This window comes from Pipistrellus kuhlii, unplaced genomic scaffold (genome assembly GCF_014108245.1).
Source record: "Pipistrellus kuhlii isolate mPipKuh1 unplaced genomic scaffold, mPipKuh1.p scaffold_m20_p_28, whole genome shotgun sequence".
NCBI lineage: Eukaryota > Metazoa > Chordata > Mammalia > Chiroptera > Vespertilionidae > Pipistrellus > Pipistrellus kuhlii.
Window position 1 is genome coordinate 434,229 of NW_023425527.1, and position 27,484 is coordinate 461,712.

Genomic DNA, 27,484 nt, shown 5'->3' on the forward strand with positions numbered 1-27,484 from the left:
TCTTCCCTGCTCACCCCCTAGATTCTAAGGCTCAGCCTTCTCGGCGCCCATCATCTCGGGGTTCTGGGGCTGTGGGGGACCCCTGCAGTCCCCAGAGCCGAGGCCAGCAGGGGTAGAGACTATGAGGCGAGCAGCCCACCGACCCAGGCCTCCTTAGGACCAGCCAGGCTGCTCAGCAAGCTATCCAAGCTAGCGAGCAGCAGCGGAGAGAGGAGCCGGAGATAAAGGACCACCACGGATCTTTGGGGACCACCCCCCAGCAGCCTGCGGACCCCAAGCTGGCTGAGGGGTCGTGACGGATGGCCAGACTCTCAGACGCTGATGGACACACGACACGGATGCACACAGCAGCACAGCACTGAGATGCTCGGATACAAGCAGTGACAGCATCATACTGCCACAGCCCTGCAATACAGACACCCACACACACACACAGAGAAACAACTGGTAACTCTGAAACAGGCACAGGCAGGGACACATAGAACCGCTTATCCTCCAACACACACAAGTGGGGATACCATCCTGCAAACACACACACAAGGCAGTGCCAACCTGGACAGACAGCCCTGGAGACACACGCACACCCTCACCCAGGCTCTGCTGTCCGAGGCTTCTGCACATCCTCCCAGCCCTCACAGGGACACGCTTGCACATACACAGCCACAGACAGACACAGCTCACACACCCCCAGCTCCGGCTCCGGCGATCCCGACTCCCGCAGCCCGCGGTGTGGGTGAGGAAGAACTCGGCCAGCCTCGGATGCAGCCCCGGTGAAGCCAAGAGCTCAGAGAGGAGACGGTTTGGTCTGGCATGACCCTTGCCAGCCCTTCCACTTGGCTGGGTGATGTCCCCCAGCCCGAGTCCTGGGGCCCCTTGGCAGTACCATGGAGCAACTGACGCCCCTTCTGCGGCCGGGAGACCCCGGAGCTATGGAGCCATGGGCACAGCCTGCCTGGCAGAGCTGGATTCCGGGACAGGAGGGCGAACCTGGAGGGGCTGCCCCGAGCATTGCCGACGCTCCGGCAGCTCTGCAGGTTGGAGAACGGAGGCCTCTGGAGAGCTCCGAGCCCGAGGGAGCCTGGAGCCCCGGGCCTGTGGAGGACATGGACCCTGAAGGTACAGAAACGGGGCTGCCCAGCTTGGGGCAGCAAGCAGTGAGCTCCAGACCCAGCTGCCCAGGGCTGGAGGACGAGGAGGTGGAGACAGAGGTGAGGGAGCGGTGGAGGGTTTGGTCTGAGGGGTGGGGGCCTCTCCTCATGGGCACGACACGCAACCCCGCAGCCCACCTCTCGCCTCCTGGTCTGTCTGTGTCTGTGGCTTCCAATTCTGTGACTGTCTGTCCTCCCGTCTTTGGACAGGAATCTCAGCGGCTCCATTTCTTGCCATCTGTCTGTCCTTCTCTCTGTCTGTCTACATTTGGCCCTGCCCTTACCCACCCGCTTCTCTCTCCCTCTGTTAATCTCTCTCTCTGATGGTCTGTCTGTCTGTCTGTGTCTCCTCCTCCCCGAGTCTCTGATCTTGGGGGCTGGAGGATACTGGGGTATGTGGAGCTCTATGGTGGAGTGAGAGTGGAGAGAAAGCAGATTCAGGGGAGGGCGCTCGGAGTTGGGCTGAGCCAGGGAGGACAAGGCTAGGGGTGGGTGGGAGATGGAGGGAGTGGGACTCTGGGGGAGGGGACCCGGGGACCATGGAGCCCGGAGGGGTGGGCATGGGAACTCGGGCTGGCATTCCCCAGGAGGAGATGAGCAGGGACGGGAAGAACTGGGGGTTACCAGGCAGGGTCCCAGGGTTGGGGGTGCCAGTGCGGGCAGGGAGGCTAGATAGCCCGTCCTCCTGGACCTCCCGAGCGGACTCTGAAAGCCTGGGGCGTGGGGGTGAGCCTCCCCGTCACTGCCACCTGGGGCCATGGTGGGAGAGCTCTGACAATCGGGTGGGTTCCTGAGGCCCTGTGCCCTGTCCCTTCCCGTGCCAGGGCAAGCTGAGCATGGGCTTCGGGGACAGGCCCAGCCTGGAGCTGCTGCGGGCCCTGAGGGAGCTGCGGCAGCACTGTGCCATCCTCAAAGAGGAAAACCAGAGGCTGGTGAGTCCTGGGTCCTGGCTGGAGCTGGGGGGAGGCAGACGCAGGCACTCTGCCCCTCTGCCTCTGTGCCTATATATATATATATATATCCCGCAATGGGGGCCGCATGGAGGTCACATGATCCCTGACCCAGAGAGCATGAGCCCTTATTTGGAGTTGCTGAGGACTCCACTATGAGCCCAGGGCTCTCGCCCAGGGCCTGGGCAGTTAGGGTTGGGTCAGCAGGGGGTGCTTCCCACATGCCCTGTTCTGGCTGACCCCTTGTCCAGAGGAAGAGCAGCTTTCCAGAGACGGAGGAGAAGGTGCGGAGGCTGAAGCGAAAGAACGCCGAGCTGGCGGTCATTGCCAAGCGCCTGGAGGAGCGGGCCCGGAAGCTGCAGGAGACTAACCTGAAGGTGGTGAGGCTGGGAGGCCGGACAGAGGCTGCAGGATGAAGAGGGAAGGGAGGCCAGGGAAGAGGGAAGTCAGGGCTGGGCCTGAGGGGGTGGGGTTTAGGAGTCACGGGCTCTTAGCACCCAGAGGAGCAGGAACTCGGGGGGGACAAAGTGTTGGAGGGCAAATGCCCGCCAGGCGAGGAGGCTGAGGATTTCTGGGGCCACAGGAGGGAGGGAAGGGCCGGGCGGGGAGTGCCTGAGCAGGCAGGGAGCAGGATCCTGGATCACCACGTGCTGGTGCTGGCTGCCATCTCCCGCTGAGCTCATCTCTGGGTACAGAGCCTGTGGGGGCAGGGACGGAGACCCATCACAGTGGCAGCCCTAAATTAGCAGCATCCTCTGAGCTTAAACTAGGATGTGATGTTAACTCTGTCAGTCCTGCTTGAGGATTGCTGGGGTCACATGAGGCTCTTGGTGCCCTGCCGCCCCAGACAGGGTAAAAGCAAGAGGCCACACTTGTAGGTTTTTCAACCTAACCCCTCCTAGGGGAGGAGCTGAGAAGTGGGAGCAGTGCCCCAGCCCTCAGATGACCATTGGCCTTACCCCTCCTCTGGCCAGGTGAGTGCCCCTGTGCCCCGTCCAGGGCCCAGTTTGGAGTTGTGCCGAAAGGCCCTGGCCCGCCAGCGAACCCGGGACCTCAGTGAGACAGCCAGCGCCCTGCTGGCCAAGGACAAGCAGATCGCTGCTCTGCAGCGGGAGTGCAGGGAGCTGCAGGCCAGGCTCACCCTGGCGGGCAAGGTGCGAGGAGGCCCTGGTCACCCTCATCCAGCTCCGTCCTACCCAGAGCCGCCTGCCCGGCTTGTGGGATGTGCACGGAGATGTAAATGAGATGCAAATGAGGCGGGGAGGTGGAGGCTGCTGGGGAGTAGGTTCCCCTGGCAACGGCCCAGGTGGGAGGGGGGAGAAGCCTGTGCTGAAGGGGGCGGGGCCATAAGTCCCAGACCTGGGTGTTTCCGTGCTCCAGGCTCCAGGCTGCATGCCAGTGGGTTTGGGTGTATGAATCCACACATAGCTGACACTTTCGTCAAGTGATGCTCACAAGGCGTTCAGCACAGTGCCGGGCACACGGCGAGTGCCCAGTAAACGGGTCCCTGTACGTCGGTACGCCGGCTAGCAAGTGCTATTCGCACGCACCTATGACCAAGGCATGCTCTAGTATGCATGCATGGGAGGATGTGCACGTTCCCGCGCACCCCAGCCCCTCTGGCAAGGGGACCAGCTGAGGGAGGAGGCGGGCAGGGGTTTAGGCCCAATCTCCCTCCCTGTGCCCCAACCCAGGAGGGTCCCCAATGGCTCCACTGGAGGGACTTCGACCGGCTGCTTCGCGAGTCCCAGCGGGAGGTGCTGCGGCTGCAGAGGCAGATCGCCCTGCGCAACCAGCAGGAGCCGGCCCCGCCGCTCCGGCCCCCGGGCCCCACGGTCCGGGTCCGAGCAGGAGCGCCCACCCCCAGGGCCCCGGGAGAGGTGAGCGCCGGCGCCCGGGCAGGTGTGTGTAGCTGGAAGGGGTGGGGGGCCGCCGGGATCTCTTCCTGAAACGCGCTCAGAGCCCCGAGGATCCGGTGGTGGCGTGTGCACCCCAAGGGCTGGGGGGACCTTTCCTGACACCCAGAGGTGGGGTCCCGCGGCTTCCCGGCACTCGTACCTGCGCCCGCCCTCCCCCCTCTCCCCGGGAGTTCGCCGTCCGCCCTCCGCAGGCGCCCGCCCCGCCCCGCCGCCCCCGCGCCGCCAGTGGTACGGCCTGGCCGCAAATCCCCGGTTGCCGTGGCAGCCGCCCGGGGCTCCGTCTGCGCCGCCGCCTCCCGCCGCCTCCCGTTGCGCGGGGACGCCCCCTTCAGCGCCTGCCTGGCCCGCCAGGCCCGCCCCGGGGACTCGGGGCAGCGTCCGCCCGGGCTCCAGGTACGGGCGACCCACCCTGGGCGCGGGGCTCAGCCCCTGTGGTGCAGGCGAGGGACCCCGCCCCAGGGCCCCCCCGAACTTGGAAGTCTGGCTCCTCTCCATCCTCTCTCCTTGGGTGGCCCTTAGGTCCACCTCCCTCTGGGTGCAGGGTGCTTCTTGCTAGATTTTGCCCCTCTGCCTGGCCCAAAGAGGGAGATGCATCATCCACCAAGACCTGTCCTTCTCTAGAGTTTGCACGATAGAGGGGAGGTGGCCGCAGGGTGGACTTGGGGAAGCTTCAGAAGGGCCTGGCCGGTTTTGCATTGCTCTAAGGCAGGCCAAGCCCAGATTTGGATTGTCCAGAACCCCTGGCTCTGGGGATACCACGCCCCCAGGGACCCAGGCGGCCGCCTCGTTCTCTGCCAGGCATAGAAGGACACCAGGGCAGTTATTGAGTGCAGAGCAGGGCTGCCGCTGGAAGGAGCTAAAAAGGGAAAGCTTTGGCCTGGATAAGGGATCCATCTCTGTGCTCCCTGGTGAAGGAGCCAGAGAACTCACATCAGGTGGAGATGATGGGATGGGATGGGGAGGGAGCACCCACCCTCTGCCTCCTGGACAGAGACCTCTTGGCTGACTGTGAGACGGACGAGGTGGGGACCTCCCACGGACAGGCTGGGCTGGGAGCAGGCTGCCTGGGGGCCCTGTTCTCGGGTGCCAGTCCCGTGCCCTTGGGCATTTCCAGGCTACTCCCCGGGAGGATGTGGAAAACCCACCCGTGGTCCTAAGGGAGCCAGAGAAGCCGCAGAGGGTGCAGCAGCTGGTAAGTCCCAGGGCCAGGGCTGGAGGAGGCCTGCTGTGGGCCGCGCTGCCTTCCCACACGAGGAGCCCTCGGTTCTGACCCCGCAGGAGTCAGAGCTTAGCAAGAAGCGGAAGAAATGCCAGAGCCTGGAGCAGGAAGCCCGGAAAAAGCAGAGGCGATGTGAGGAGCTGGTGAGCTCTGGAGGGCTCCTACAGGCCAGCTCCCCTGCCCCCCAGGCCAGCCAGGGGGTGGGCTCTCTCTCCGCTCTGCTTTTATCCGTCTTGCCCTGAGGAGCACGCTTCCCCTGGGCTGCGGCCTTTCCTGGCTGATGCAGGCACTGGGTGGGGGAGGAAGGCCTTGACCGGGAGGGCAGGGTCCTCTGGGTGGGGAGGGGAGGAATATGGTGCCAGGCTTCCTCCCCAGAGCTCCTCCGGTCTCTCAGGAATTGCAGCTGAGAGAAGCCCAGAATGAGAATGCCCGCCTCGTGGACGAGAACTCCCGGCTCAGTGGAAGAGCCACGGAGAAGGACCAGGTAGCCAGCCCACACAGGTGCTGTGTGGTTTGGGATCCTGCTGGGGCCCTGGTCCCCGGCAAGGGGCTGTCTCCTCCACACCTCAGACGGGGCTGGGGTCGGAAGGGTGCTGCTCTCCCTGGGGAAGGGGCTGGTGGGACGAGGCTCACACACCCAGCTCCCTGCCGCTCCCCCACCCCCCTTCCAGGTGGAGTGGGAGAATGCGGAGCTGAGGGACCAGCTCCTGGGGGTGACACAGGAGAGGGACTTGGCCCTTCGCAAGAGCCAGGGCCTGCAGAGCAAGCTGGAGAGCCTGGAGCAGGTGCTGAAGGTGAGAGGGCTGTGTTGGTGGGGGAGGAGGGCCGAGTATTGGTACCTGGCACAGAGAGAAACGTGGGGCAGTGCCATGTGCCCTTGGTGGGGGCACTGGGGTCTGAGGCCAGTGACTGTTTGACCTGTTGTTCAGTTGTTCGGTGGCTTAGGCTTTTATATATATAGATAATTCCAGATTTTTAGCCTCCACTCCCCTCTTGGAGCTGCTAGCCACTCTCCTTGTGTGGCCGTAGAGGGTGTCTGGAACACCCGTTATCTGAGCCTCCCTCACCTTAGATCTTTACAGAAATGGTGGGTCTCTGGCCTTGACACCGCGCCTTGTATTCCAGCACATGCGGGAGGTGGCCCAGCGGCGGCAGCAGCTGGAGGTGGAGCATGAGCAGGCTCAGCTCAGCCTTCAGGAGAAGCAGGAGGAGGTCTGGAGGCTGCAGCAGGTGGGGGCAGGCTGTCTAGAGGGCAGGGACGCTGGAGGAGGGGGAGGCTGATGCACCTCAGCCTGGTCTTCCACTCACCCAACAAGCATTTACCGAACCCCCACTATGTGCCAGGGGCTGGGGGACAGTGGGCAAAGACCATGTTCCTGACCCATCAGCAGAGAAGCTGACCTGAGATTGAGGTGATCGCAGTGGGGGCGGGGGATAGGGTTATGGTGGAGAGGGCTATGTTACCCAGTCACCGAGGGACCACTTTAGGTCAGCAGGGGAGGTTTTCACACCTCCAGGTCACAAAGGAGCCAACTGGAGACTAGAGGCGCCAATGCCCTGTTGTGGGAAAGAGGTTGGGATCCAGACCAGAGTGGCTAGAATGTAGTTGGAGGGACAAAACCACGGGGGCAGGCAGGAGGCAGGCCACCTTGAGCATGAAAGACAGCTGAAGGAGTTTGGATATGTTGCTCTCCGAGGGGTTAGAAGCTATCGAAAGGTCCCCAATAGGGAGCAGCCTGATCTGATGTCATTGTTTTAGACGGTGACATGGGCGGCGCGGTGGAAGATGGGCTGGAGGAGTGGGCACGGAGCAGGGCCATCGGTGTTGGGGCTGTTGCAGGGGTGGGAGATGGTGGCCGTCTAGACTAGGGAAGGAACAGGCAGTGAAGGTGGGAACAAGCGGATGCATTTGAAGTGTATTTTGGAGATAAAACGGATAAGACTCCACGGGTTCCAGGCATACAGTGACAATCCCCACTCTGTTACCCGTTTGCTGAGCAAACCCTGAGAAAGGGTGGGCGTTCACTCCCTGGGACCTGAGCGGCAGGGAGCCCGGGTCCTGAGTTCTGCCTCGGCTGAGTTTGGGCTGTGTGTTACACACTCACGTGGAGATGCTCATAGACAGTTGGGTCAATGAGTCCGGAGTCACGGGGCAGTTGGTCTGAAAGGTATGCTCTGGGTATTGGGTATATAGACTCACTCATCGGTGAGTCTAGTCATTTGAGGAGAAGGGCCTCTTGGGAGAGAGTAATGAGTATAAAGTGGGCTCAGAAGCACCCCAGCATTCCAAAGGGGAGCAAGGGAAAGAGACTGAGAAGGCGCTCCCAGGGAGACAGGAGGGAACCTGGAGGGTGGATGCCCTGGAAAGAGAGAGACGGCATCAGGGCCGCCTCTCCGTGGCCTTACTGCCTTCCGGCCTAAGGTATGGTTCAGGGGTAGGAGTCTGGGAGGGAGGAACCCTCAGCCCCCCCCCCCTTCCTTCTGCCTCTCCCTCTCCTTCCCCCTCTTTCTGCCCTCCATCCTCCCTGCCTACCCTCCTTTGCATCTCCCTCTATCCCACCCCCATTCCTCATCCTTCCCCTCCAGCATTTTGCCTCCTCCCACCTGTAGGCCCAGGCAGAAGCTAAGAGGGAACATGAAGGGGCCATGCAGCTGTTGGAGGTAAGTCCCTGGAGGGGGCCACCAGCAATAGCAGCTTCCGGGGAGGCAGGGGAAGTTAAGAGAGAGATAGAGTGGACTGTGTGGGGTGTGGGGTTGCAGGAAGGCCCCTTAAATACTCTAATACCCTTCTACCATTGGCCTGTTTCTCAGGCTAGGGCACAACCAGGCAGAGTGTGGTGGCAGGAGTCTCATTACCACCCCCACCCCCCAACCCCCGCCCAGGATGCTTTCACCTTGAAATAGCCTTCGGTTTAGGAACTGCTCCGTCCGTCCAGGGAGCTGGCCAGAGGGTGTCCACACGGGCCCCTGTCTCTCCCTCTTCCTCTCTGGGTGATGACCCACAGTCTCAGGATCTAATATCTCCTCTGTGCTTTTCTTTCCTGCCACAGTCCACCCTGGATTCCATGCAGGTAACGCCTCCCAATCTCCCACCTCCCTGGCCCACTGAGCTGCAGCTCCTCCCTCAGGTCCACGTGGTCCCAGCTCCATGTCCCACAGAGCATGGAGTGACCGGGAGCAGACCCGGGAGGCTGTGCATGGGCTGGGGTTCCCACAGGACACGCGGGCCATCTCCTTGTCCCAGACCTGCTGCTACACCTGGCGGACGTGGGGCCTTCCCTCCTCTAAAGCCTAGCCACTGAGCCTACGAGGAAGTCCAGCATCAGCCTAACCCATAATCCTCTTTAAAAAGAAGAAGAAAAAAAAAAAAAAAAATATATATATATATATATATATATATATATATATATATATTGATTTTTTAAGGAGAGGAAGAGAGAATGATAGTTAGAAACATCGATGAGAGAGAATCATCGATCAGCTGCCTCTTGCACACCCCTTACTGGGGATGTGCCCGCAGCCAAGGTACATGCCCTTGACCGGAATCGAACTCGGGACCTTTCATTCTGCCAAACTGGTTTCGGCTAACCCATAATACTCTTGCTGTTGGCCAGAGGAGGGCCCCTTAGGCTGAGACTCTCGGGATACCTGATGAAGAGGTCTTGAGAACTGGCTTGTTCTTGTCACAAGATGTCCCTCGCTCCTGTGTGTGGTCTCTCTGGGGACCTCTCCGGGGCAGGGATTTGGGTCACTGACTGTGGGAGGGTGACAAGCAGCGGAGCCAAGAAAACTCCTGAGCTGATGCTGGTGGTAGTGATGGGATGGGAGCTTTTGGCCTAGAAAGCAGCCAGAAGCAGGAAGTGCCGCTGCCTGGGGCGAGAGGGTGAGCTGAGCGTGAAGCAGGCCCAGCTCTGCTCTGGGGGAGAGTCATGTGATGTGCCACAGCTCCGGCACTTTGCCCTGAGCTTAGACACTACTACAGGCAATGGGGCAGCCAGGCCCGAGATTGATACCCAGGCCTAGGGGCTGGGCCATGTGGTCTGATGCCCTCTGTGCGGCTACGTGGAGATGGCACAGGTTGGGACCGGGCAGCTTTGCCGGGTCTGGTGGCTCATGGTGGGTCTTGGCTCAGGTCCGGGTTCGAGAGCTCGAGGAGCAGTGCCGCAGCCAAACAGAACGCTTCAGCCTCTTGGCACAGGAACTCCAGGCCTTCCGCCTGCACCCCGGCCCCCTGGATCTGCTCACCTCAGCCCTAGGCTGCAGTGCCCTTGGGGATCGCCCACCAGCCCCCTGCTGCTGCTCCAACCCCCAGCCCTGCCAGGGATCTGGCCCCAAAGGTAAGGTAGACTCCCAGGGCCATGAGCCTGGAATCCCCGGGGCTTAGGGATTTGTAAAGAGAAGAAAGTTCAAGGTCAGAGAAGGCTAGCAAGTCACCCAAAGTCACACAGCAAGTTAGAGCCAGGCCAGGAGTGGCCCAGGTGTCTCAGGCTGCTACTCCTTCCCTCCAGTAAGACCTTTGTGTTTGTGGTTGGGAGTTGGGCTCTAGAACTCAGTGGCAGGCAGGGTGGGCTTGTAAGGAGTTGGGCATCAGACCTGATGGTCCCAGCTCTGTTTGCTCAGTAGTCCATGTAGTTTTGAGCTTGCTGCTGATCCACTGGGCCCCGGTTTCCTAAGTGATAGAAGAGGAAAAACGCAGTGCATCTTATTAAGCTGCTCTGAGGCTCATGCGAAATAATATAGGTAACGTTCCCCTACCTCTACTCAGTAAGTTTTCCTAAATATTTCCCTTCTTGTAAGGAAACCCAGCTATGGCGGGCCTGACCCCCATCATCCAAGCAGCTTGACCTTGGTCCCTGGTCCTTCTTCAGCCCACAGACCCCACCCCCACCCATGTGCCATCTGTCCTTTAGACTCTGACCTCCTGCCGGGCTCCCCAGGACGCTGCACCCCAAAGTCTTCTGAGCCTGCCCCCGCCACCCCTGCCGGGGTCCCCCGGAGGACAGCCAGGAAGGCAGAGTCTCTCTCCAACTCCTCTCACTCTGAGTCCATCCACAACAGCCCAAAGCCATGCCCTACGCCTGAGGTCAGTGCTGGGGAGGGGCCCGGGCGCTGGCTCTGCCTCGGCAAAGTGGCAGGGGAGGAGGGGGGGTCCCTCGGTGGGGTCCCTAGAAGTTGGGTGACCGCTGGCCTATGAGGGGTTCCCACACTGGGAGGAGGAGCCAGGCCTTGGGGAGAGAAGGGCCCGTAGATTCCTCCTTGTCCGCAGGGAGCTCAAGGAGGAGCCATGTTGGTCTCCAGGGCTCCCCTGAAGGCCCTACGTTGGAGCCACCCAGCCCCGCCCCTCCGGGGCTCAGAGAAGCCCCCGGGGAAGCCCTGGGCTGGCTGGAGGGAGATGCCATGGCGCCGGGTTCCACATAATGAGAGTGGCTGCAGCTGAAGTGATGGGCATGCGAGAAAGAGCACGGGTTCCGGAACTCAGATCCCAGTGTTGTCTTAGCAAGACCCTCTCTGGGACTTGGTTTCCTTGTTTGGATTTTGGAGCTGATAAAACCTGCCTTGTAAGATTGTTGTGAGGATTAAATGAAAAAAAATGTAAGGGAACTGCTTCCTCAGTGCAGAGCACACGCTAAATACTTAAATGTGGCAGCTGTCATTATCACCGAGTTCTTGGGGATCACTCCCGACTCTACTGCCCCCTTGTGGGACAGAGCAGTGGTGCTAGATGTGGATGCACAGTGCTCAGGACACTTCTCAGAAAGGGACAAAGGGACTTCTTTGTGTCTCCCCCACACACACACCTTTAAAAAAATTATATATATTTCTTTATTGATTTCAGAGAGGAAAGGAGAGGAGAGAGAGAGAGAAACATCAGTGATTCAGTGATGAGAGAGAATCATTGGTCGGCCTCCTCCTGCATGCCCCCTACTGGGGATCAAGCCTACAACCCAGGCATGTGCCCTTGGCTGGAATCGAACCTGGGACCCTTCAGTCCGCAGACTGATGCTCTATCCACTGAGCCACGCCGGCTAGGGCTTCTTTGTCCTTTTGCCTCTTTGCCTTCACCGCTTTATAGCTCGAGTGCTTTGCTGTGTTTTTACCTTACGGAGATCACTGCCATTGGACACCCCCCCATAGCAGTGTGGCCGGCCCCCTCTCCGATGGGGAGAGTGGTCATTTCCTGGTGCAGTAGAGGCCAGGGCTCCAGGTTACCCCCACTCCCTCTCTCTGCAGCAGCGGGGCTTTGCTAGGATCAGCTGGCTCAGGAGCTGAGTTAGAAAACAGCGGGCCACTGCTGTGGGTCTTGTACTAATCTTTCCCTTCTCAGAGGGTCCTCCTCTGGCTCAGCCGGGAAACCCTGGGCCATGGAGAGGACTGGCCCTTCCTGTTTCCCCCAGGTGGACACAGCCAGTGAGGTGGAGGAGCTGGAGGCAGACACCGTCTCCCTGCTCCCAGCAGCTCCCGAGGGCAGCCGGGGAGGAGCCGGGATCCAGGTCTTCCTAGCACGCTATAGGTGGGCCTCTCACCCTGCTCCCTGTCCCCCCAGCCTGTGGGGTGGGCGGGAGGAAGGGGCCTGGGGAAGATAGAGACATCTGGGGAAGATGGGGTTGGTACAGGGATCCCAGGTGAACATGTCCTCTGAACCTGGTTGGGCCAAGGTGGGTGCAGCGAGCATTCTCTTTGGCTAAAGATGGACAACCAAGTCTCCATAAAGGCCTAGGCAGTGGGGAGAGGAAATGGGACATGAAGGTAGGATGTAGGTCACAATCCTCCTCCAACCTCCCCCTCCTCCCCTTCCCTCTCTTCCCCCCTTCTCCTTCTCTTCCTCCTCCTCCTCCTCCTCCTCTTCCTCCTCCTCCCTCTCCTCCTCCCTCTTCTTCTCTTCCCTCTCCTCCTCCTCCTCCTCCTCCTCCTCCTCCTCCTCCTCCTCCTCCTCCTCCTCCTCCTCCTCTGTGCCTCCTCCAACAGCTACAACCCCTTCGACGGCCCCAATGAGAATCCAGAGGCAGAACTTCCGCTTACTGCTGGCGAGTATATCTACATCTATGGCAACATGGATGAGGATGGCTTTTTTGAAGGTAGGAAGGTGGGGTCATTCTGTCCATCCCTCTGCTTTTAAGCTCTTCTTCCCAAAGACCTCCACCCACCCATACCCTCTCCCCAGCATGCCAGCCCACCGTAACTTTGCAGACTCACCTACAAGGCAGCAGCGACCTGGCAGCCTGTGGGGGGAGGGAAAGGAAGCGTGTAGGGAAAGGGGGCCGCTGGCCTGACTGCAGGTCAGGACAAGGCCTCGCACAGTGCAGCTGATAGTGACACAGGGTTTTGACTGAATTCACTTTTGTGCTGGGAGTCAGAGCATGGCAGTGGTTAACACTAGTGGCATCGAGGTCAGACATGTAGCACAGATCTGATGCTGGACTCCAGTTGGGTGTAGGGAGGAGGAATCAGGGTCCAGAGCCCAGGAAAGGGTGTTAGCAAGTCGTTAGCAGGTGTCAGGGCCCAGGCAGGGGGTGGGCTCCAGAGCAGTTCTCCAGGGAGGGAGACCAGGCAATTGAGGCAAATGTTCCATCACTGAGACTGGGTAACAGGGCAGGGCCTGCAAAAGAGGCTCCACAGGGTATTCCTGGCCTGGCACCAGGTTTTTTGTTATGAAAACAAAACACAAAGCTGATACCTTTTATTTTTGGAGGGATGGTGAGGGGGAGGGGCAGCAAAAACATAAATATCAACCAACCATAAATTCCTAGAATCTGAATTAGACAGCCTGGGGAAGAATTAAAGGCATGGAGATGGCTGGATGCAGGATGCCATCTATCGATATATTCCTCACCAAACTTGAGCTAAGTGACTGGTTCAGCTGCACCTGGTCCCACCGGGACTGCTCTCGGTGGGACCAGCCCTGGGGCATGTGCCTGACTCCAGCACCAGCCTTTCGGGGCTATGGACCTGCTTAGGATGAAGGCTCCTATCTTCACGTCGTATCAGGGCTTCTACTAATTTCCAAGGGCTGCCATCACAAATCACCCCCAGCTGGGTGGCTTGTAACAACAGAAAGGTATTCTCACATCTCTGGAGGCCAGGCGTTTGCAGTTAAGGTGTTGGCAGGCCCACACGCCCTCTGGAGGCTCGAGGGGAGAGCCCGTTCCTGCTCCTTTCAGCTTCTGGTGATTCCAGGTGTGCTCTGGCTTGTGGCTGCATCTGTCATCGCATTGCCTCCTCCGTTTCTCTCAGTATCTCTCTCTGTGCGTCTCTTACTGTCGTTGGATTTAGGGCCCACCCAGGTAACCTGGCACGACTTCATCTCAAGCCCCTTATTTAATTACACGGGCAAAGATTTTTTATTTATTTTTTCCAAAACAGGCCACATTCATCGGATCCAGGGATTAGGACAGGGACATATGTTTGGAGGCCCCTATTCCACCCACTACAGTGCTAATAGTAACTTATTTATGATGTCCCTATTGTTTCTTCTTCAAGTTTCCTTGCCTTTTTTTTTTTTTTTTTTTTTTTTTTTTTTTTTTTTTTTTTTTTTGTCTCCTAGCCTGAGAGAAAGGGAAGGTGTTGGGGAAACTCGCAGGCCCTATAAGCACCCTCTGCTGCCCCTGCTTCCCACTGAGGCACAGCAGCCACTGCTCCCCGGGGATGTTTCCTTCTCTCAGATTAGCTGGCGTGAGCTGCTGCGTGCTCACTTTCTTCCTCCCTTGGCATCCCTCAAACACACAGCAGCACGTTACAATTCTCTGCAGCCAGGTGTTCAGGGGATCGGGCACAGGCAACAGGACTGACCTTGGGTCGCTGCCTAGACTGACGGCCAGTCATGCTCCCAGACCGGGCCTGCTTCTAATTCCACCGGGGACATACTTCATGTAGCTCCCCAGGGCACGGACATTCACGTGCATCCTTGTAGCATCAGTGTCACCTCCGGGCTAGTTAGAAACGCAGCCTCTCAGCTTCACCCAGACCCACCAGAATTAGAATCTGCATTTCCAGATGACTCACGCGCACATTAAAAATAAGGAGCCCTGTGCTATACCGCCACAATACTGGGATCACACTTAGGAGAATGAGCAGTAACTCCCTAATCTAAGTCTTGACTGCTCTTGTCTTTTATTTTTTAATATATTTTATTGATTTTTTTACAGAGAGGAAGGGAGAGAGATAGAGTTAGAAACATCGAAGAGAGAGATTCATCCATCAGCTGCCTCTTGCACGCCCCCTACTGGGGATGTGCCTGCAACCAAGGTACATGCCCTTGACCAGAATAGAACCTGGGACTCTTCAGTCCTCAGGCTGACACTCTATCCACTGAGCCAAACCGGTTTGGGCTCGACTGCTCTTGTCTTTTAAAAGTACTGACAGGCTGAAACTGGTTTGGCTCAGTGGTAGAGCGTCGGTCTGCGGACTGAAAGGTCCCGGGTTCGATTCCAGTCAAGGGCGTGTACCTTGGTTGCGGGCACATCCCCAGTAGGGGGTGTGCAAGAGGCAGCTGGTCGATGTTTCTCTATCATCGACGTTTCTAGCTCTCTATCTCTCTCCCTTCCTCTCTGTAAAAAATCAACAAAATATATTATTAAAAAAAATAAAAATAATAAAAGTGCTGACAGGCAAACCTCGATGTGAATCAAATGCTTAAGATCACCCACTCGCCATTGTAAAATGCACTCATTGGACCGCTTTTTCTCTGCCGCCTCCTCTCTGCCTTTCCCTACCCCGCCCGCCCTCCGCCAGGGGAGCTCATGGACGGCCGAAGGGGCCTGGTTCCTTCCAATTTTGTAGAGCGCGTGTCCGACGACGACGACCTCCTGACCTCTCTCCCTTCGGAGCTGGCCGATCTGTCCCACAGTTCAGGCCCCGAGCTCAGTTTCCTGAGCGGCGGCGGAGGCGGCAGCAGCAGCGGGGGCCAGAGCGTCGGGGGACGCAGCCAGCCCCGATCAGAGGGGGAGACCGCAGGGGACGAGCTCAGTCTGAGCCCCTCGCCCGAAGGCCTGGGCGAGGCCCCTGCTGTGCCTTACCCCCGCCGCCTGGCCGTCCTCAGGCAGCTGGCCCACAGCGTGGTGCTGGCCTGGGAGCCGCCTCCTGAGCCGGTGGAGCTGCACGGCTACCAGATCTGCGTGAACGGGGAGCTGCGTCAGGCCCTGGGACCCGGGGCGCCCCCCAAGGCCGTGCTTGAGAACCTGGACCTGCGGGCCGGGCCGCTCCGCGTCTCTGTCCAGGCCCTGACCGGACGGGGCAGCTCGGACCCTCTGCGCTGCTGCTTGGCCGTGGGGGCCAGGGCCGGGGTGGTCCCCAGCCAGCTACGGGTCCACCGAGTGACAGCCACTTCCGCTGAGATCACCTGGGTGCCCGGCAATAGCAACCTGGCTCACGCCATCTACCTCAACGGGGAAGAATGCCCCCCTGCCCGCCCCAGCACCTACTGGGCCACCTTCTGCAACCTGCGGCCGGGAACGCTCTATCAGGCTCGAGTGGAGGCTCAGCTCCTCCCGGGAGGACCCTGCGAACCAGGCTGGGAGAGGCCGGAGCAGCGGACCGCCGCCCTGCAGTTCACCACACTCCCGGCAGGTAGGCCGGCGTGGGCATTGGCTGGCTGTGACGCCCAGAAGGCCGGGCCGTTGGGGGGGAGTGGGGGCGGAGCGGATTGTGGAAGGAGAGGCTGTCGTTACTAGAATGTCCAGGGAAGCGGCAAAGTGGGCGGTGCCTCCGGCGGTGAGTGTCCTGCATCACTGGGTCTCGTGTTCCTTTCTTTCCCCCCAGGCCCCCCCGATGCCCCCCTGGATGTGCAGATTGAGCCAGGGCCCTCTCCTGGCATCTTGATCATCAGCTGGCTCCCCGTCACCATAGATGCCGCTGGGACCTCCAATGGCGTCCGGGTCACAGGCTATGCCATTTATGCGGACCGGCAGAAGGTACGGCCTGGGGACTCTGTCCATCTGTTCCGTAGGGGCAGGAGGTGGGACTCTCCTTGCCATGCTCACAGGCCTAGTCTCCCAGCCTGGCATAGCGATGCCCAGCCCCTGGCCTGTGGGCACTAGGCAGCAGATTCGTTAAGAACATGGGCTTTGGTAACTGGGACTCAGAACACCATTCTAGCACCGTGGCAGGCAGATTCAATGAGATAGGCGTGCCAAGGGCTTAGCACGTCGCCTGGCCAGTGCGAGTCTCCGTCGTCGTCGTTGTGTCCTCACACGTGGTCATCCCAGCTTCCCTCTCCCCTCCTGTGCTCCCTCCGCCCTGCAGATCATGGAGGTGGCCTCCCCCACGGCGGGCAGCGTGCTGGTGGAGGTGTCCCAGCTGCAGCTGCTGCAGGTGTGCAGCGAGGTGGCCGTGCGCACCATGTCGCCCCACGGCGAGTCGGCCGACTCCATTCCGGCTCCCGTGGCCCCCGCCCTGGCTGCGGCCTGCCTGCCAGCCAGGGTCCTCTGCCCCTCACCACGGCCAGGCTCAGAGGCCAGGCTGCCCCTTGCTCCAGCCTCCCCAGCTCCTGGGGACCCCGGCTCTCCCCTCCGATGCCTCGAGCCCCATGGAACGAGAGAGCCCCATGGAGTTCCCGCAGCGAGCCCTCCCAGAGAGACGAGAGGATCCCGAGAGGAGCCCATAGCACCTGGCGCCCAGGTACCCTCCTGGGCAGGGGGGGCGCAGGTGGAGGCTGGGACAAGGGCCGGGCTTGGGCCCTTCCTCAGAGCCCTCCCTTCCAGGAGGAGGCTGGGGCCGCTGTGCCGGGCACCTCAGATGACAGGAGGGCCGGAGAGCCAGCCGTGGGGGAGAGAGCTCCTGGCCCTGCAGCTTCCTCGCTGGCCCAGGACCAGGCTGAGCGGACCGCGGGGGAGGCCTGCCTGGCACCCTGCCCCACGGAGGGGGCCCCGGCCCTGAAGGTGCCCTGTGCTGAGGCCAGCCTCGGAGGAGACGCAGGGGCTGCTGGGCTGAGGCCCAGGGCGGAGGTAAGAGGTTGGGGACATACGCTGCCACCCCAAGGAATCGGGCCTGCCTCCTTGCCTCCTATCAGCCAAAACGTGGCCTTCTCTGCTGGTCCTCTGCTCCGTGTGTCTGTCTGTTTCTTGGCCACGTTATCTTCCCAGATGCCTCTTTCTCTTTGGCTCCCATCCTCCTCCTCCACCCCCTCGCTGGGCCATTTGGGACACGACCCTCTCCCTCTGCCAAGGCGTTCCTTTCGTTCTGGCTTCATTCTGGCTGGGGCGGACCCTGCCAGAGTGCCCCCCCTCCCCACCCCGACTCCTTCTCTGCCCTCCCCATCTCCTCCTCTGGCTCACCTCTTGCAGGAGGAAGACATGGCAGAGCTCGGGGTGCGTCTGGTGAACTCCCTTGGGGACCATGGCCGAAACTCAGACCTGTCAGACATCCAAGAGGAGGAGGAAGAAGAGGAGGAGCAGGAGCTGGCTTCCAGGGCTTGCTCTTTCCAGAAGCAGGTTGCTGGCATCAGCATCAGGGAGAATGGGCCCAAGGTAATGGGGTGAGGAGGGGCTGGTGGGCCCTAGACCTCGGGTGCCAGGGGTCTCCACCCCATGTGTCAGCAGCTGCTCCAGCCACCAGTGAGTGCCAGCAACCTTCTAGGTGTGTGGGCTGGGCCCGGTCCTAAGCCCCAGACAGGAAGTGGCTCGGGGTTGACCTCTGCCCTCCTGGGAAGAAAGGGGAGGATGAGGAGCTCTTGGCTGCATCTGCTCTGGCTTCAGCCCTCCAGATGCAGCACCCGGGCCTTTTGAGACCCTTGTGTTGGGAGCCACCGGGGAAGGCGTGGGGAGTCCTCTCTGCTGTTACAGGCAGGGCCTGCTCCTGTCGCTCAGGGCCCCGAGCATCTGTGCAGCCTTATCCTGAGTGTGTCCCCTCATTCTCTCCGGCTCTGTCCTGGACACACCATGTGACTCCGGGCCACCCTCTCTCTGGTCCTTCCTCCTGGAGGAAGCTGAGGGAGGGCTGTGAGGTTACCTGTAACCCCTGCGCTCATCTGAGGGCAATGGTCACAGCTTTTTCTTTTTCCCATGGACCTCTCTTCCTTGCTGCCCTCCTCCCCCATTTTGCCCTCCCCATCCCCCATCCCCCATCCTCCAGCCCCAGCCCCAGCCCCAGCCCTTCTCTGAGACTGACAGTGACGAGGAGATCTTGGAGCAGATCCTGGAGCTGCCCCTCCAGCAGTTCTGCAGCAAGAAGCTTTTTAGCATCCCGGAAGAGGAGGAGGAGGAGGAGGAGGAGGAGGAGGAGGAGGCGGCGGCGGCGAAGCCTGGGACAGGCTCTTCTTCCCAAGCCCACCGCCCGCCGGAGCCCCCAATTCTGGAGCTGGGTGGCGACAGCAGTCATCCTCAAGGACCTGGACCATGTCCCTTGCCTCCTGGGCCCTCCAGTCCCGGGGACCCCCCGGAGGACATGCCAGGGCTAGCTGGTGGAAGCAGCTGGGGGAGAGGAAGTGGCTCTATCGAGAAGCCCCCAAACTGCAGGCAGTCCCCAGACCCCCGAGAACACTGCAGCCGCCTTCTCAGCCACAGCGGGACCCAGGCTGAGGGACTACCCGGCCCCACCCGGGAGAGGGGTGGCCCACCCGTGGGCGAGGGCGCCAGGGGTGGACCGGAGGCCGGTGGGAGGGGGCGGCCAGCCCCTTCCCAGAGGTCCCCTCACGGCCGGACGTCGGAATCTGTCCTGGCCAGCTGCCTCTCCCCCAAGTGCTTGGAAATCAGCATTGAATATGATTCTGAGGATGAGCCGGAGGCAGGCGGCGGGGGTGTCAGCATCACCAGCTCCTGCTCCCTCAGAGACGGGGAGGCCTGGGGCACGGCTCCCCTAGGAAGGTCCAGGGGTGCTCTGAAGGCCAACTCAGGCCCCAACCGCTACCCACGCCTCCCGGCCTGGGAGAGAGGGGAGCCAGAGCGGAGAGGCTGCAGCGCGACGGGCAGAGCCAAGGAGCCAGCCTCCCGGGTCCGTGCCCACTCCCCGCCCCTGGCAGCCCCCTGCCTGCTGCCGCCCGGTGGCTCTGCTCGCTGCCCACCAGCCACTCCCATTCCACGCTGCCGCTTTCATCAGCAGAGGTGGGGCCGGGCCTCCGGGCTCCCTCATCTGTCTCTTCCCACCCACATTCCACTGCTTTGCTGCTTCTGCTGATCGGAACTGGGATGCACCATATTCTGTTGTTATCAAATGTCACCAATTGCCGCCAGCCAGCCCCCTGCCTTCGGGCAGGGCGGCCCCTTCCTCTGCTTAGGACACTGACTGTGATGTCCAGCGTCACCCAGTCCTGACGCTGGGAAGAGGCCCTCCTCTCAATTTCTCCTGGGCCGGCTCTCAGATCTCACCCTAGTCCCCTCCACTGCAAATAGCTACCCGGGTGGCTGGAGCTGGGGCTCCCCGCCTGCCCTCCATCCCCCCATGGGGGTGTCTGAAGTCTCCAGGGAGGTTGGACCGAGACTGCAGGAGAGGAATGTGGTGTCCCTGCTCTGCTGTGCTGCTTTTGCTGACGGGGCAGAGCTGGGGGGCACGTGCGGGGTTCTACCCCTCTTGGGGTGCCTGCCGGACGGATGGTGTGACACTTCTGCCCTCTGTTGCCCCTTCTTTGCAGGCAACAGAGATTGGACAGCCCAGAGGGCAGGACAGGTCTGGGCAGAGGGGCCCCCTGCGGAGAGGGGCCCGAGCGCCCAGGCCAGAAACCGCTGAGCTGGGTGAGCACCCGATGGGGGCGCTGAGCGAGGTGTGGGGGGCCTTTCCTAATCTCTTGGCCAGAGCTCATTATCATCGCTCTCTCTTCCTCCCCAACTTCCCACAGCCCCTCCGAGGAGCCCCCCGGAAGACGTGCTGGCTTACCGGGACCTGCCTGTCAGGGTCTTTGTGGCTCTGTTTGACTATGACCCCGTGTCCATGTCCCCCAACCCCGATGCTGGGGAAGAGGAACTCCCCTTCCGGGAAGGCCAGATCCTGAAGGTGACGCACAACCGGGTCCTCCCGCCCCCCTCCTTGGCTGTGTGGAGCTGTAAGCGTGCGTGGGCCAGAACACAGCTTTCAGAGCCACGTGAAGTGTGGTTGTCACTCTGGCTGTGTAACCTTGAATAGGTGAACTCTTCCGGGCGCCTTTCCTCATTGGTAAAATGGGGACAATGTTAATGATTACCTCTCAGGGCTCTTTTGAGGTTTAAATGATTCAATTCACATAGAGTACTTAAACTGCCTGGCACATAGCCCAATAGAACTACCGCTGTTAACATCACCACTTTAAAAAAAAATACACACCGGGTGGCCAGATTATTATGCTCTCTGAACACATAATAATCTGGCCACTCAGTGTATATCCTATATAACAAAAGGCTAATATGCAAATTGTCCCATTCGACCAGGAGTTTGACACAGGCCGGTCGGCTAACCGCCCATGTCCCCTCCCCCTGGCCAGGCTGGCTAGACCCCACCCATGCACGAATTCATGCACCAGGCCTCTCATATATATATATATATATATATATTTGTATTGATTTCAGAGAGGAAGGGAGATGAGAGACAGAAACATTAAAGATGAGAATCATTGGTCAGTTGCCTCCTGCACCCCTCCCCCCCTCACTCCCCCCACAGTGGAGATAGAGCCAGAAACCCAGGCTTGTGCCCCGACTGGGAATCAAACCATGACCTCCTGGTTCACAGGTCGGCGCCCAACCACTGAGCCACATCGGCCGGGCAGCATCACAACGTTTATTGTGCTCCCAAGTATTTATGGAAGGCTTTTGCTCTTGCTCTGAGATTGGGGAGATCTAGTCTGAGGTAGGGCCAGGGGAATGGGCGCGCAGATAGTGGGTGACGATAACTCAGAAAAGGCTATTTTCTCTCATCTCTCTGACCTTTATTCTTGGCTTCCCCCCCCCCCCCCCCCCCCCCCCCTATTTCGTATTCCTGCAGTTCCAGGTGTCATGCTGCGGGGCTGGGGCCTGGGGCACGGGGATCAAGCTCAGCTGGCCTCCTGGGGACAAATCACCTCTTCAAACCGCTGCTCTTTGCCTCCAGGTGTTTGGGGACAAGGATGCCGACGGCTTCTACCGGGGCGAAGGCGGAGGCCGGACGGGCTACATCCCCTGCAACATGGTGGCCGAGGTGGCTGTGGACTCCCCCGCGGGGAGGCAGCAGCTGTTGCAGCGGGGCTATTTGTCCCCGGATGTTCTCACTGAGGGCTCAGGTATGACCTGCCGCTGTCCCTCCGCCAAGGCCCCCAAGCTCTGTGTGTCTGGAGTATGGAGCATTTGTGTGTCTGGGGAGGTGGGAAGCCTCGTTTTTCAAGAGTCTAGCACCGGCACTGGGGCCTCACAGAGACTGAGGCCAGCGGAGCTCGCCACATGGAACAGGGTCTGCTGCAGAGGGGATGGGCTTTGTATTTTGGATCCTGGAGATCGGGGATGGGAGAGGAATGCTCTTTTTAAAAAAAAAATACATACATATATTTGTTTGTTTGTTTATTTATTATTGGTCTCAGGGGGGAAAGAGATAGAAATATCTATGATGAGAGAGAATCATTGACCAGCTGCCTCCTGCACACCCTCCTGCTGGGGATCAAGCCTGCAACCCGGGTGCGTGCTCTTGACTGGAGTCGAACCTGGGACCCTTCAGTCCGCAGGCCGATGCTCTATCCACTGAGCCATCTAGGGAAGGAATGCTCTTTAGAGACTTGTGCACAGGGTCCCTGGTGTGTGTCTCCAAGAGGAAACTCCCGAGTCCCTGTCCTATCCCTGCCTCAGTTTCTCTCTCACATCTACTTGCCTTCCTGGATCTCTTTCTTTCCTCCTCAGCCCGAACACCTGGGCCTCCCCCCAAGCCCCGCCGCTCCAAGAAAGGTGGGTGAGACCCCCTCTCCGCTGGGGCCCGTGAGGATGAGTGCGGATGGGGCCCCGGCTTGGCTCTCTGGGGAGATGCATGAGGGGTTCTGAGGAGGTAAAGGGGATCAGGACAGACCTTCACACCATCCATCCCTTCTCGGGGAGCTTACTTCATTCTCCAGGGGCCTGGAGCGGCTTGCCGGGCCCTCTGCCCCCAGAGGCCTCTGACTGTAAATTCTGTGCCGCCTGGAGGAAATCACTGACCCTCCCGGGCCTTAGTTCATGACCCACACCAAAGGGCTGGGCTCATGTGCTCTCTGAGCATCCTTCTCCTGCATCCCTGACGTGAGGCTGAGCATCCCGCCTGCCCTGCACCACCCACCTCCTGCTTGGGAGGAGCAGGGGAGTGAGGGGCGGAGTTCACACACACACACACACACATTCTCTCTGCAGCTGAGCCAGAAGGTCCTGTGCAGCGCTGTGCAGGTGAGGGGCCATCCTGTGTGGGGAGACCGGGGGAAGGGGTAGGGCAGCCAGTCCCTCTAGTCTCTGCTCAGAGGCTACAGTGAGTGGGGAAGGTGTGCATAGGGGCTCAGCAGACCTCCAGGGCAGAGGTGGTGGTGGGGTGGGGCGTCCAGAGAGAGTCCCGAGTCTTCTCCTCTCCCCTTGCAGCGCCCCCGCTGCTGGTCTCCTCTGCCAGCCTGAGAGCCCCCCGCTCCATGGTGGCTGCGTTTGACTACAACCCTCGGGAGAGCTCCCCCAACATGGATGTGGAGGTGAGGACAGCCAACGGGGGTGGGCGGGGGCAGGGCCTCCCTGGGCCTGACACCTGTCTCTTGGTCTCTCCACAGGCAGAGCTGCCCTTCCGAGCCGGGGACATCATCACTGTGTTCGGGGGCATGGACGATGATGGCTTCTACTATGTGAGAACACGGGGTGGGGGCGGGGGGCAGGGGAGCCATTCCCACCTCACAGCCCTGCAGAGAGGGCTCCCCCAGAGCCGGGGAGGGGATGATCCTGGGGGAATGGACGAGCCACCTCCCACGACAGAGGTGCTGACCCCAGGCTGTTCAGGGGGCTTCCGGGTCCAGGGGGCGTGGCTGAGGCCCGTTTCCTAGTCTCAGTCTCACCAGTATCTCCTCCTCAGGGGGAACTGAATGGACAGAGGGGCCTGGTTCCGTCCAATTTCTTGGAGGGCCCTGGGCCTGAGGCGGGCAGCTCCCACAGGGGGCCTGGGACGCCCCCGACCAAGAGTCAGGTCAGTGAGGAGCCGGTGTGGTGGGGGGCAGGGCGGTGTGGTGGAGGGGTGCAGAGGGCGATGATCAGTGAGCACTGCGCCCCGGCTGGAGCTGCTGGGCTCTGCCAGAGGAGCCCAGCCAGGCCAGCGCCCTCCAGCAGGCGCCCCTTCAGCAGAGGGGTGACCCCCGGCCCAGCTGCCCGCACCCCGGGGCTGACGCAGATGAGGGGCCCGGTGGGTAAGACCCCCTGAGCCTCCACACCCCTGGCCCGGTTCCACCTGCTGGCTCTCCCTGTCTGCCCGGAGCCTTTCAAAGCCAGTTGCCCAGCCAGGCAGCTTCCAGGGTTCTCATTCTTAGAGCGTGCCTCCTCCTGGGGTGGGTGGGGGGCAGTCAAGCTCCAGCCTCCCAGGGCAGGGAGAGGGCAAGGAGGCCAGGCCTGAACCAGAAAACCCAGGTTTTTCAAAGGCGGTGCAAAGCTGGACCAGCCCCTGGGACCAGGCGGCCTGGTGCCTGGGCGAAGCCGTCAGCCTGTCCGTAACCCCTCTCCGCTCTTTGTTCCCTGTTCTTCAGAGAACGAGGAAGAGAAGAGTCCAGTGCTAGATGGAGATAGATATATGTAGAGAAAGCAACATGTAAGTGAGAGGGTGGCCTCTGTGTCCGTGTGACCCCCACTCCTCATCGCCATAACCAGACGGTACTCCTTCGTCTCGTATGCCTGAGCTGACCTGGCTTTTCTGCATTCCTCCTGGGAGTGAGAGAGGGACCTCTTGCTGTGAGATCATAGGATCATCCCCTCCCCTTGCCTTTGGCCAGTGCCAGCTGCCATAGAAACACATGTCATCTTAGTTTGTAAGGTCCCATATTAGCAGACTCCTCAGATATTCTATAACGTACGGCTTATAGAATATTAGTACATGGCGTCCACATGATGACTCACCAGTGTATTATGATACTGTGTGCCGCGGTATTATAATATTAAGATTATTACTGGTGACAGAAGGATGACACGGTAAAGCCACCAGTAATAATGGTCTCCCACCCCATCCTCTTTCGTCATGACCTGTTGGGGGATCAGATGAATGATGTTGCTTCCAACGTTCCATTTCCACTGCTGAGGGGAATGACAAAGGGTGGGGCTTACGCAGTGGGGTCCATGATGAACCACACCGCTCCTGGGGAGGGGAGGCACTTAGAGACCCCTCTGTTTCCCTAGCAACCCTTCCCTCACGGCCAGCCATCAGCCCTGACTGGTTGGCAGTAGATGTTGTCTGTCACCTTTAGGTGCTAGCAGACCTCTTGGTGGGCAGGCGCTGCTCCATCACCGGGGCCTGGGTGGGGCTGGGTCCCAGGCTGGGCACCCAGCTCCTTGCCTCTGGGCTGGGCTCCGTGTCTGGCTCTGGCAGCACATGAAGGTTTGAGGGAGTGGCGTGAGGAGGACATGCAGGCCAGCAAGACCTGACTTGTGCCAGGGTATGTGCCAGGCACGGGAGGTCACGGTGGGGAATCTGGAATGTGGGGGGCGGGGTTAGGAGACACTTCCTGGCGGCTCTTCTGCTCACCCAGTCCGTCCTGAGGCCACTCACGGCGCTGACCGGGTGTGTCTGTGGCAGAGGCAGCACTCCGGCTGCAGATGGAGCTGGGAGGTTCAGCCGGGAGAGGTGCTCACGGAGGGGCCAGGGCAGCCTCCATCCCTGTGCTGGGGGCTGAGTGACGCCCGGATAGCTCTGGTGTCAGGCTCCCAGCTGCTCCCTCAGGGCCATTCCGGGAGAGTTCTGATCTGCTCCCCTCCTGAAGGCCCCGGGAAGCGCATCTGCTGGGCTGGAGGGTGTGCCCTCTGCCCCCTGGAGGGGACCTCGGCCTCTGCGTGCTCTCCCTTCATCGGGAGGGGATGACAAGGGGGAAACTGGGGAACTCCTCCTGAGGGTCAGGTCCAAGGACTCTTGTGCTCTGTCAGCTCAGCACCCCACACAGACACCCAGAGAAAGGGAGGGGCTCACCCAGGGCCCAGGTGAACAGGAGCAGAACCGCCCTTGCCTCTGTCCCCTCAGACTCCTAGCTCAGTGCTCCCTCAGCATCCCTGCACTCACTCACCTCGCTGTGCTCTGTGTGTGGGACAGGCGGGGTGGTAGGGCTCTGTGTTGTTGTTGTTTGTTTTAGGGAGAGTGAAAGGGAGGGAGGGTGGGGGAGAGAGAAAGAGAAACTTGGATGTGAGAGAGACCCATCGATGGGTTGCCTCCCACAAGTGCCCCCATTGGGGCCCGGGACCGAACCAACAGCCCAGGTACATGACCTTTATTGGGAATCGAACCCGCAACCCTCCAGTGCATGGGCCGGTGCTCTAACCACTGGGCACACCGGCCGGGTGGGCTCTGCTTCTTGACCATGGCTCTGCAACATGGAGTTCTGGGCGCCCGAAGCTGTAGGGTACAGGAGTCCCATTGGGGCAGGGAGTTGGGCCCTGACCTTGTCCCTTTTCTCTCACATTCCAGGACTGGGCTGGCTCAACACAAGCGCCCCCGGTGCCTCCAGGAGGGCCCTGTGCCCCTGGCCCCGGCAGCCTGCCCAGGACTGAACTGGCGGGGCCACAGGGCACCAGCGAGAAGGTGCGGGGCCTCTTATCCAAGGGGAAGCAGCTCCTCAGGAAGCTGGGCTCTGGAAAGAAGGCGTGATGCCCCGGCTCGTCCTGCCCTCTCTGCCCGCCCGCCTCCACCCCCGGCCTTGTCCTGGGGGTCGGGCGGAAGGATGGCCCTGGACTTCCGTTCTTCTGAGTTAACACTGTGGCAGTTGGAATAGAGTCAGAGACTCGGGGAAGGTCGGAGCTGAAGGAGTCCTTGAGGGTGAATCCTGAAGGGGCACCTTCCTCTTACGGGAGGGGAAACTGAGGCCCAGAGAGGGAGTAACTCACCGTGGCCACAGAGCCAGGACTGGACCCAGGACTCTTGACTCCTAGTACGGCCACCTTTGCCCGGTTTCTCACCAGGGGACTCCGGTCCCTTCTCTGGCCTGCCCGCCCCTAGGACCGGGGGCCCCAGGGGAGGAAGGGGCCTGCTCCCTTGGATGGCACGGGCTCTCCCGATCGTGTCTGCCCTGCCCTGAAGGAACGTTTGCACTGGACTGTCCCGAGCCCCCGCCCAGAGCCGTGTATATATGTACATACTCAGTGCCTCAGTCCAGCTTCCTCCATCTCGCATCCATTGCACAGGCCCGGGAAGGAGAAAGGCCGTGCCAAAGCGGGCCTGACCCCCAGAGTGCTCCACCCCTCCCTGCCAGCCCGGCCTCTGGCCCCTGTGTGTCCCTAACCCCAGAGACCCCCGGGGGCCGGAGGCAGCAAGCAGGAGTTGGGTTTGCCTTATTTTGCTCATCAGATTGAATTTCTCTTTTTTGCATCGTTTTCCTCCGGCCCCCGTCGGAGTCCCGGGCTGGGGGAAAGGACAGATTTATGCAGCTATTTTCATACATTCCCAGTTCAGAGTGGGGTGGGGGCTCCCCACCCTGGCCCTCACCATCCACCCCCCCCCCACCCGCCCGCTGGGTGAGTGTCTCTGCATGTTTCCGTCGCTGTGGTGGGAGATTGTCTGACTGAACCCCACCCCCGCCTTGGTCTCCAGGGGTGAGGGATGGTGGGGGGGTATTTGTTTAAAAAGACATTTTATTATAATAAAGTCTATTTTCACAAAACCCACGCTGGATTCTTCCTGGGGCGGAGGACTCCTGCAGGGGCGGGTCATGCTGGATTTGAGAGCCTAGAACAGTGTTTCCCAACCTTCTCTCATGATGAGAATCACCTGGTGGAGTTGTTAAAACACAGATTCCTGAATCCCAACTAAGAAGTGCTAAACTAGAATTTTTGAGAACATATAGGTAAAATTGCATACCTAACTTAGTGCTCTGTATATAAAATCTGTCTTAGAGCACTAGTTAAGTATACAATTTTACCTATATGTTCCCAAAAATTCTAGTTTAGCACTTCTTAGTTGGGATTCAGGAATCTGTGTTTTAACAACTCCACCAGGTGATTCTCATCATGAGAGAAGGTTGGGAAACACTGGCCTAGAAGATATATCCCAGGGTGCCTGGGGCACACGGAGTGAGCAGCCAGCCGCTGGTGAGCTTCTCTGCAGAAGACAGTCTGTCAGCTTCCCTGGTTGCAGGGCCGGGTGTTTAGAGTTGGGGCAGGGTCTTGGAGGGAGAAAGAGGCCTGGGCAAGGGGACAGAGGGAGCAC

At 60.2% G+C, this 27,484-nt stretch overlaps 1 protein-coding gene across 1 annotated transcript; it reads left to right on the forward strand.

Moving 5' to 3' along the window:
* On the forward strand, positions 1-26,939 carry TSPOAP1 (TSPO associated protein 1). Its single transcript, XM_045587326.1, has 31 exons — positions 1-1,208; positions 1,973-2,080; positions 2,350-2,478; positions 3,073-3,252; positions 3,793-3,978; positions 5,132-5,209; positions 5,296-5,379; positions 5,631-5,720; positions 5,908-6,030; positions 6,362-6,466; positions 7,847-7,897; positions 8,287-8,307; positions 9,369-9,573; positions 10,147-10,319; positions 11,632-11,747; positions 12,203-12,312; positions 14,966-15,799; positions 15,992-16,143; positions 16,475-16,849; positions 16,933-17,175; positions 17,515-17,697; positions 18,302-19,159; positions 19,797-19,896; positions 20,001-20,155; positions 21,221-21,389; positions 21,997-22,041; positions 22,477-22,509; positions 22,696-22,799; positions 22,875-22,946; positions 23,171-23,281; positions 25,751-26,939. The coding sequence occupies exons 1-31, from the start codon at positions 885-887 to the stop codon at positions 25,928-25,930; spliced, it is 5,697 nt and encodes a 1,898-aa protein (XP_045443282.1). The 5' UTR covers positions 1-884; the 3' UTR covers positions 25,931-26,939.
* Positions 26,940-27,484: the final 545 nt, after the last annotated feature.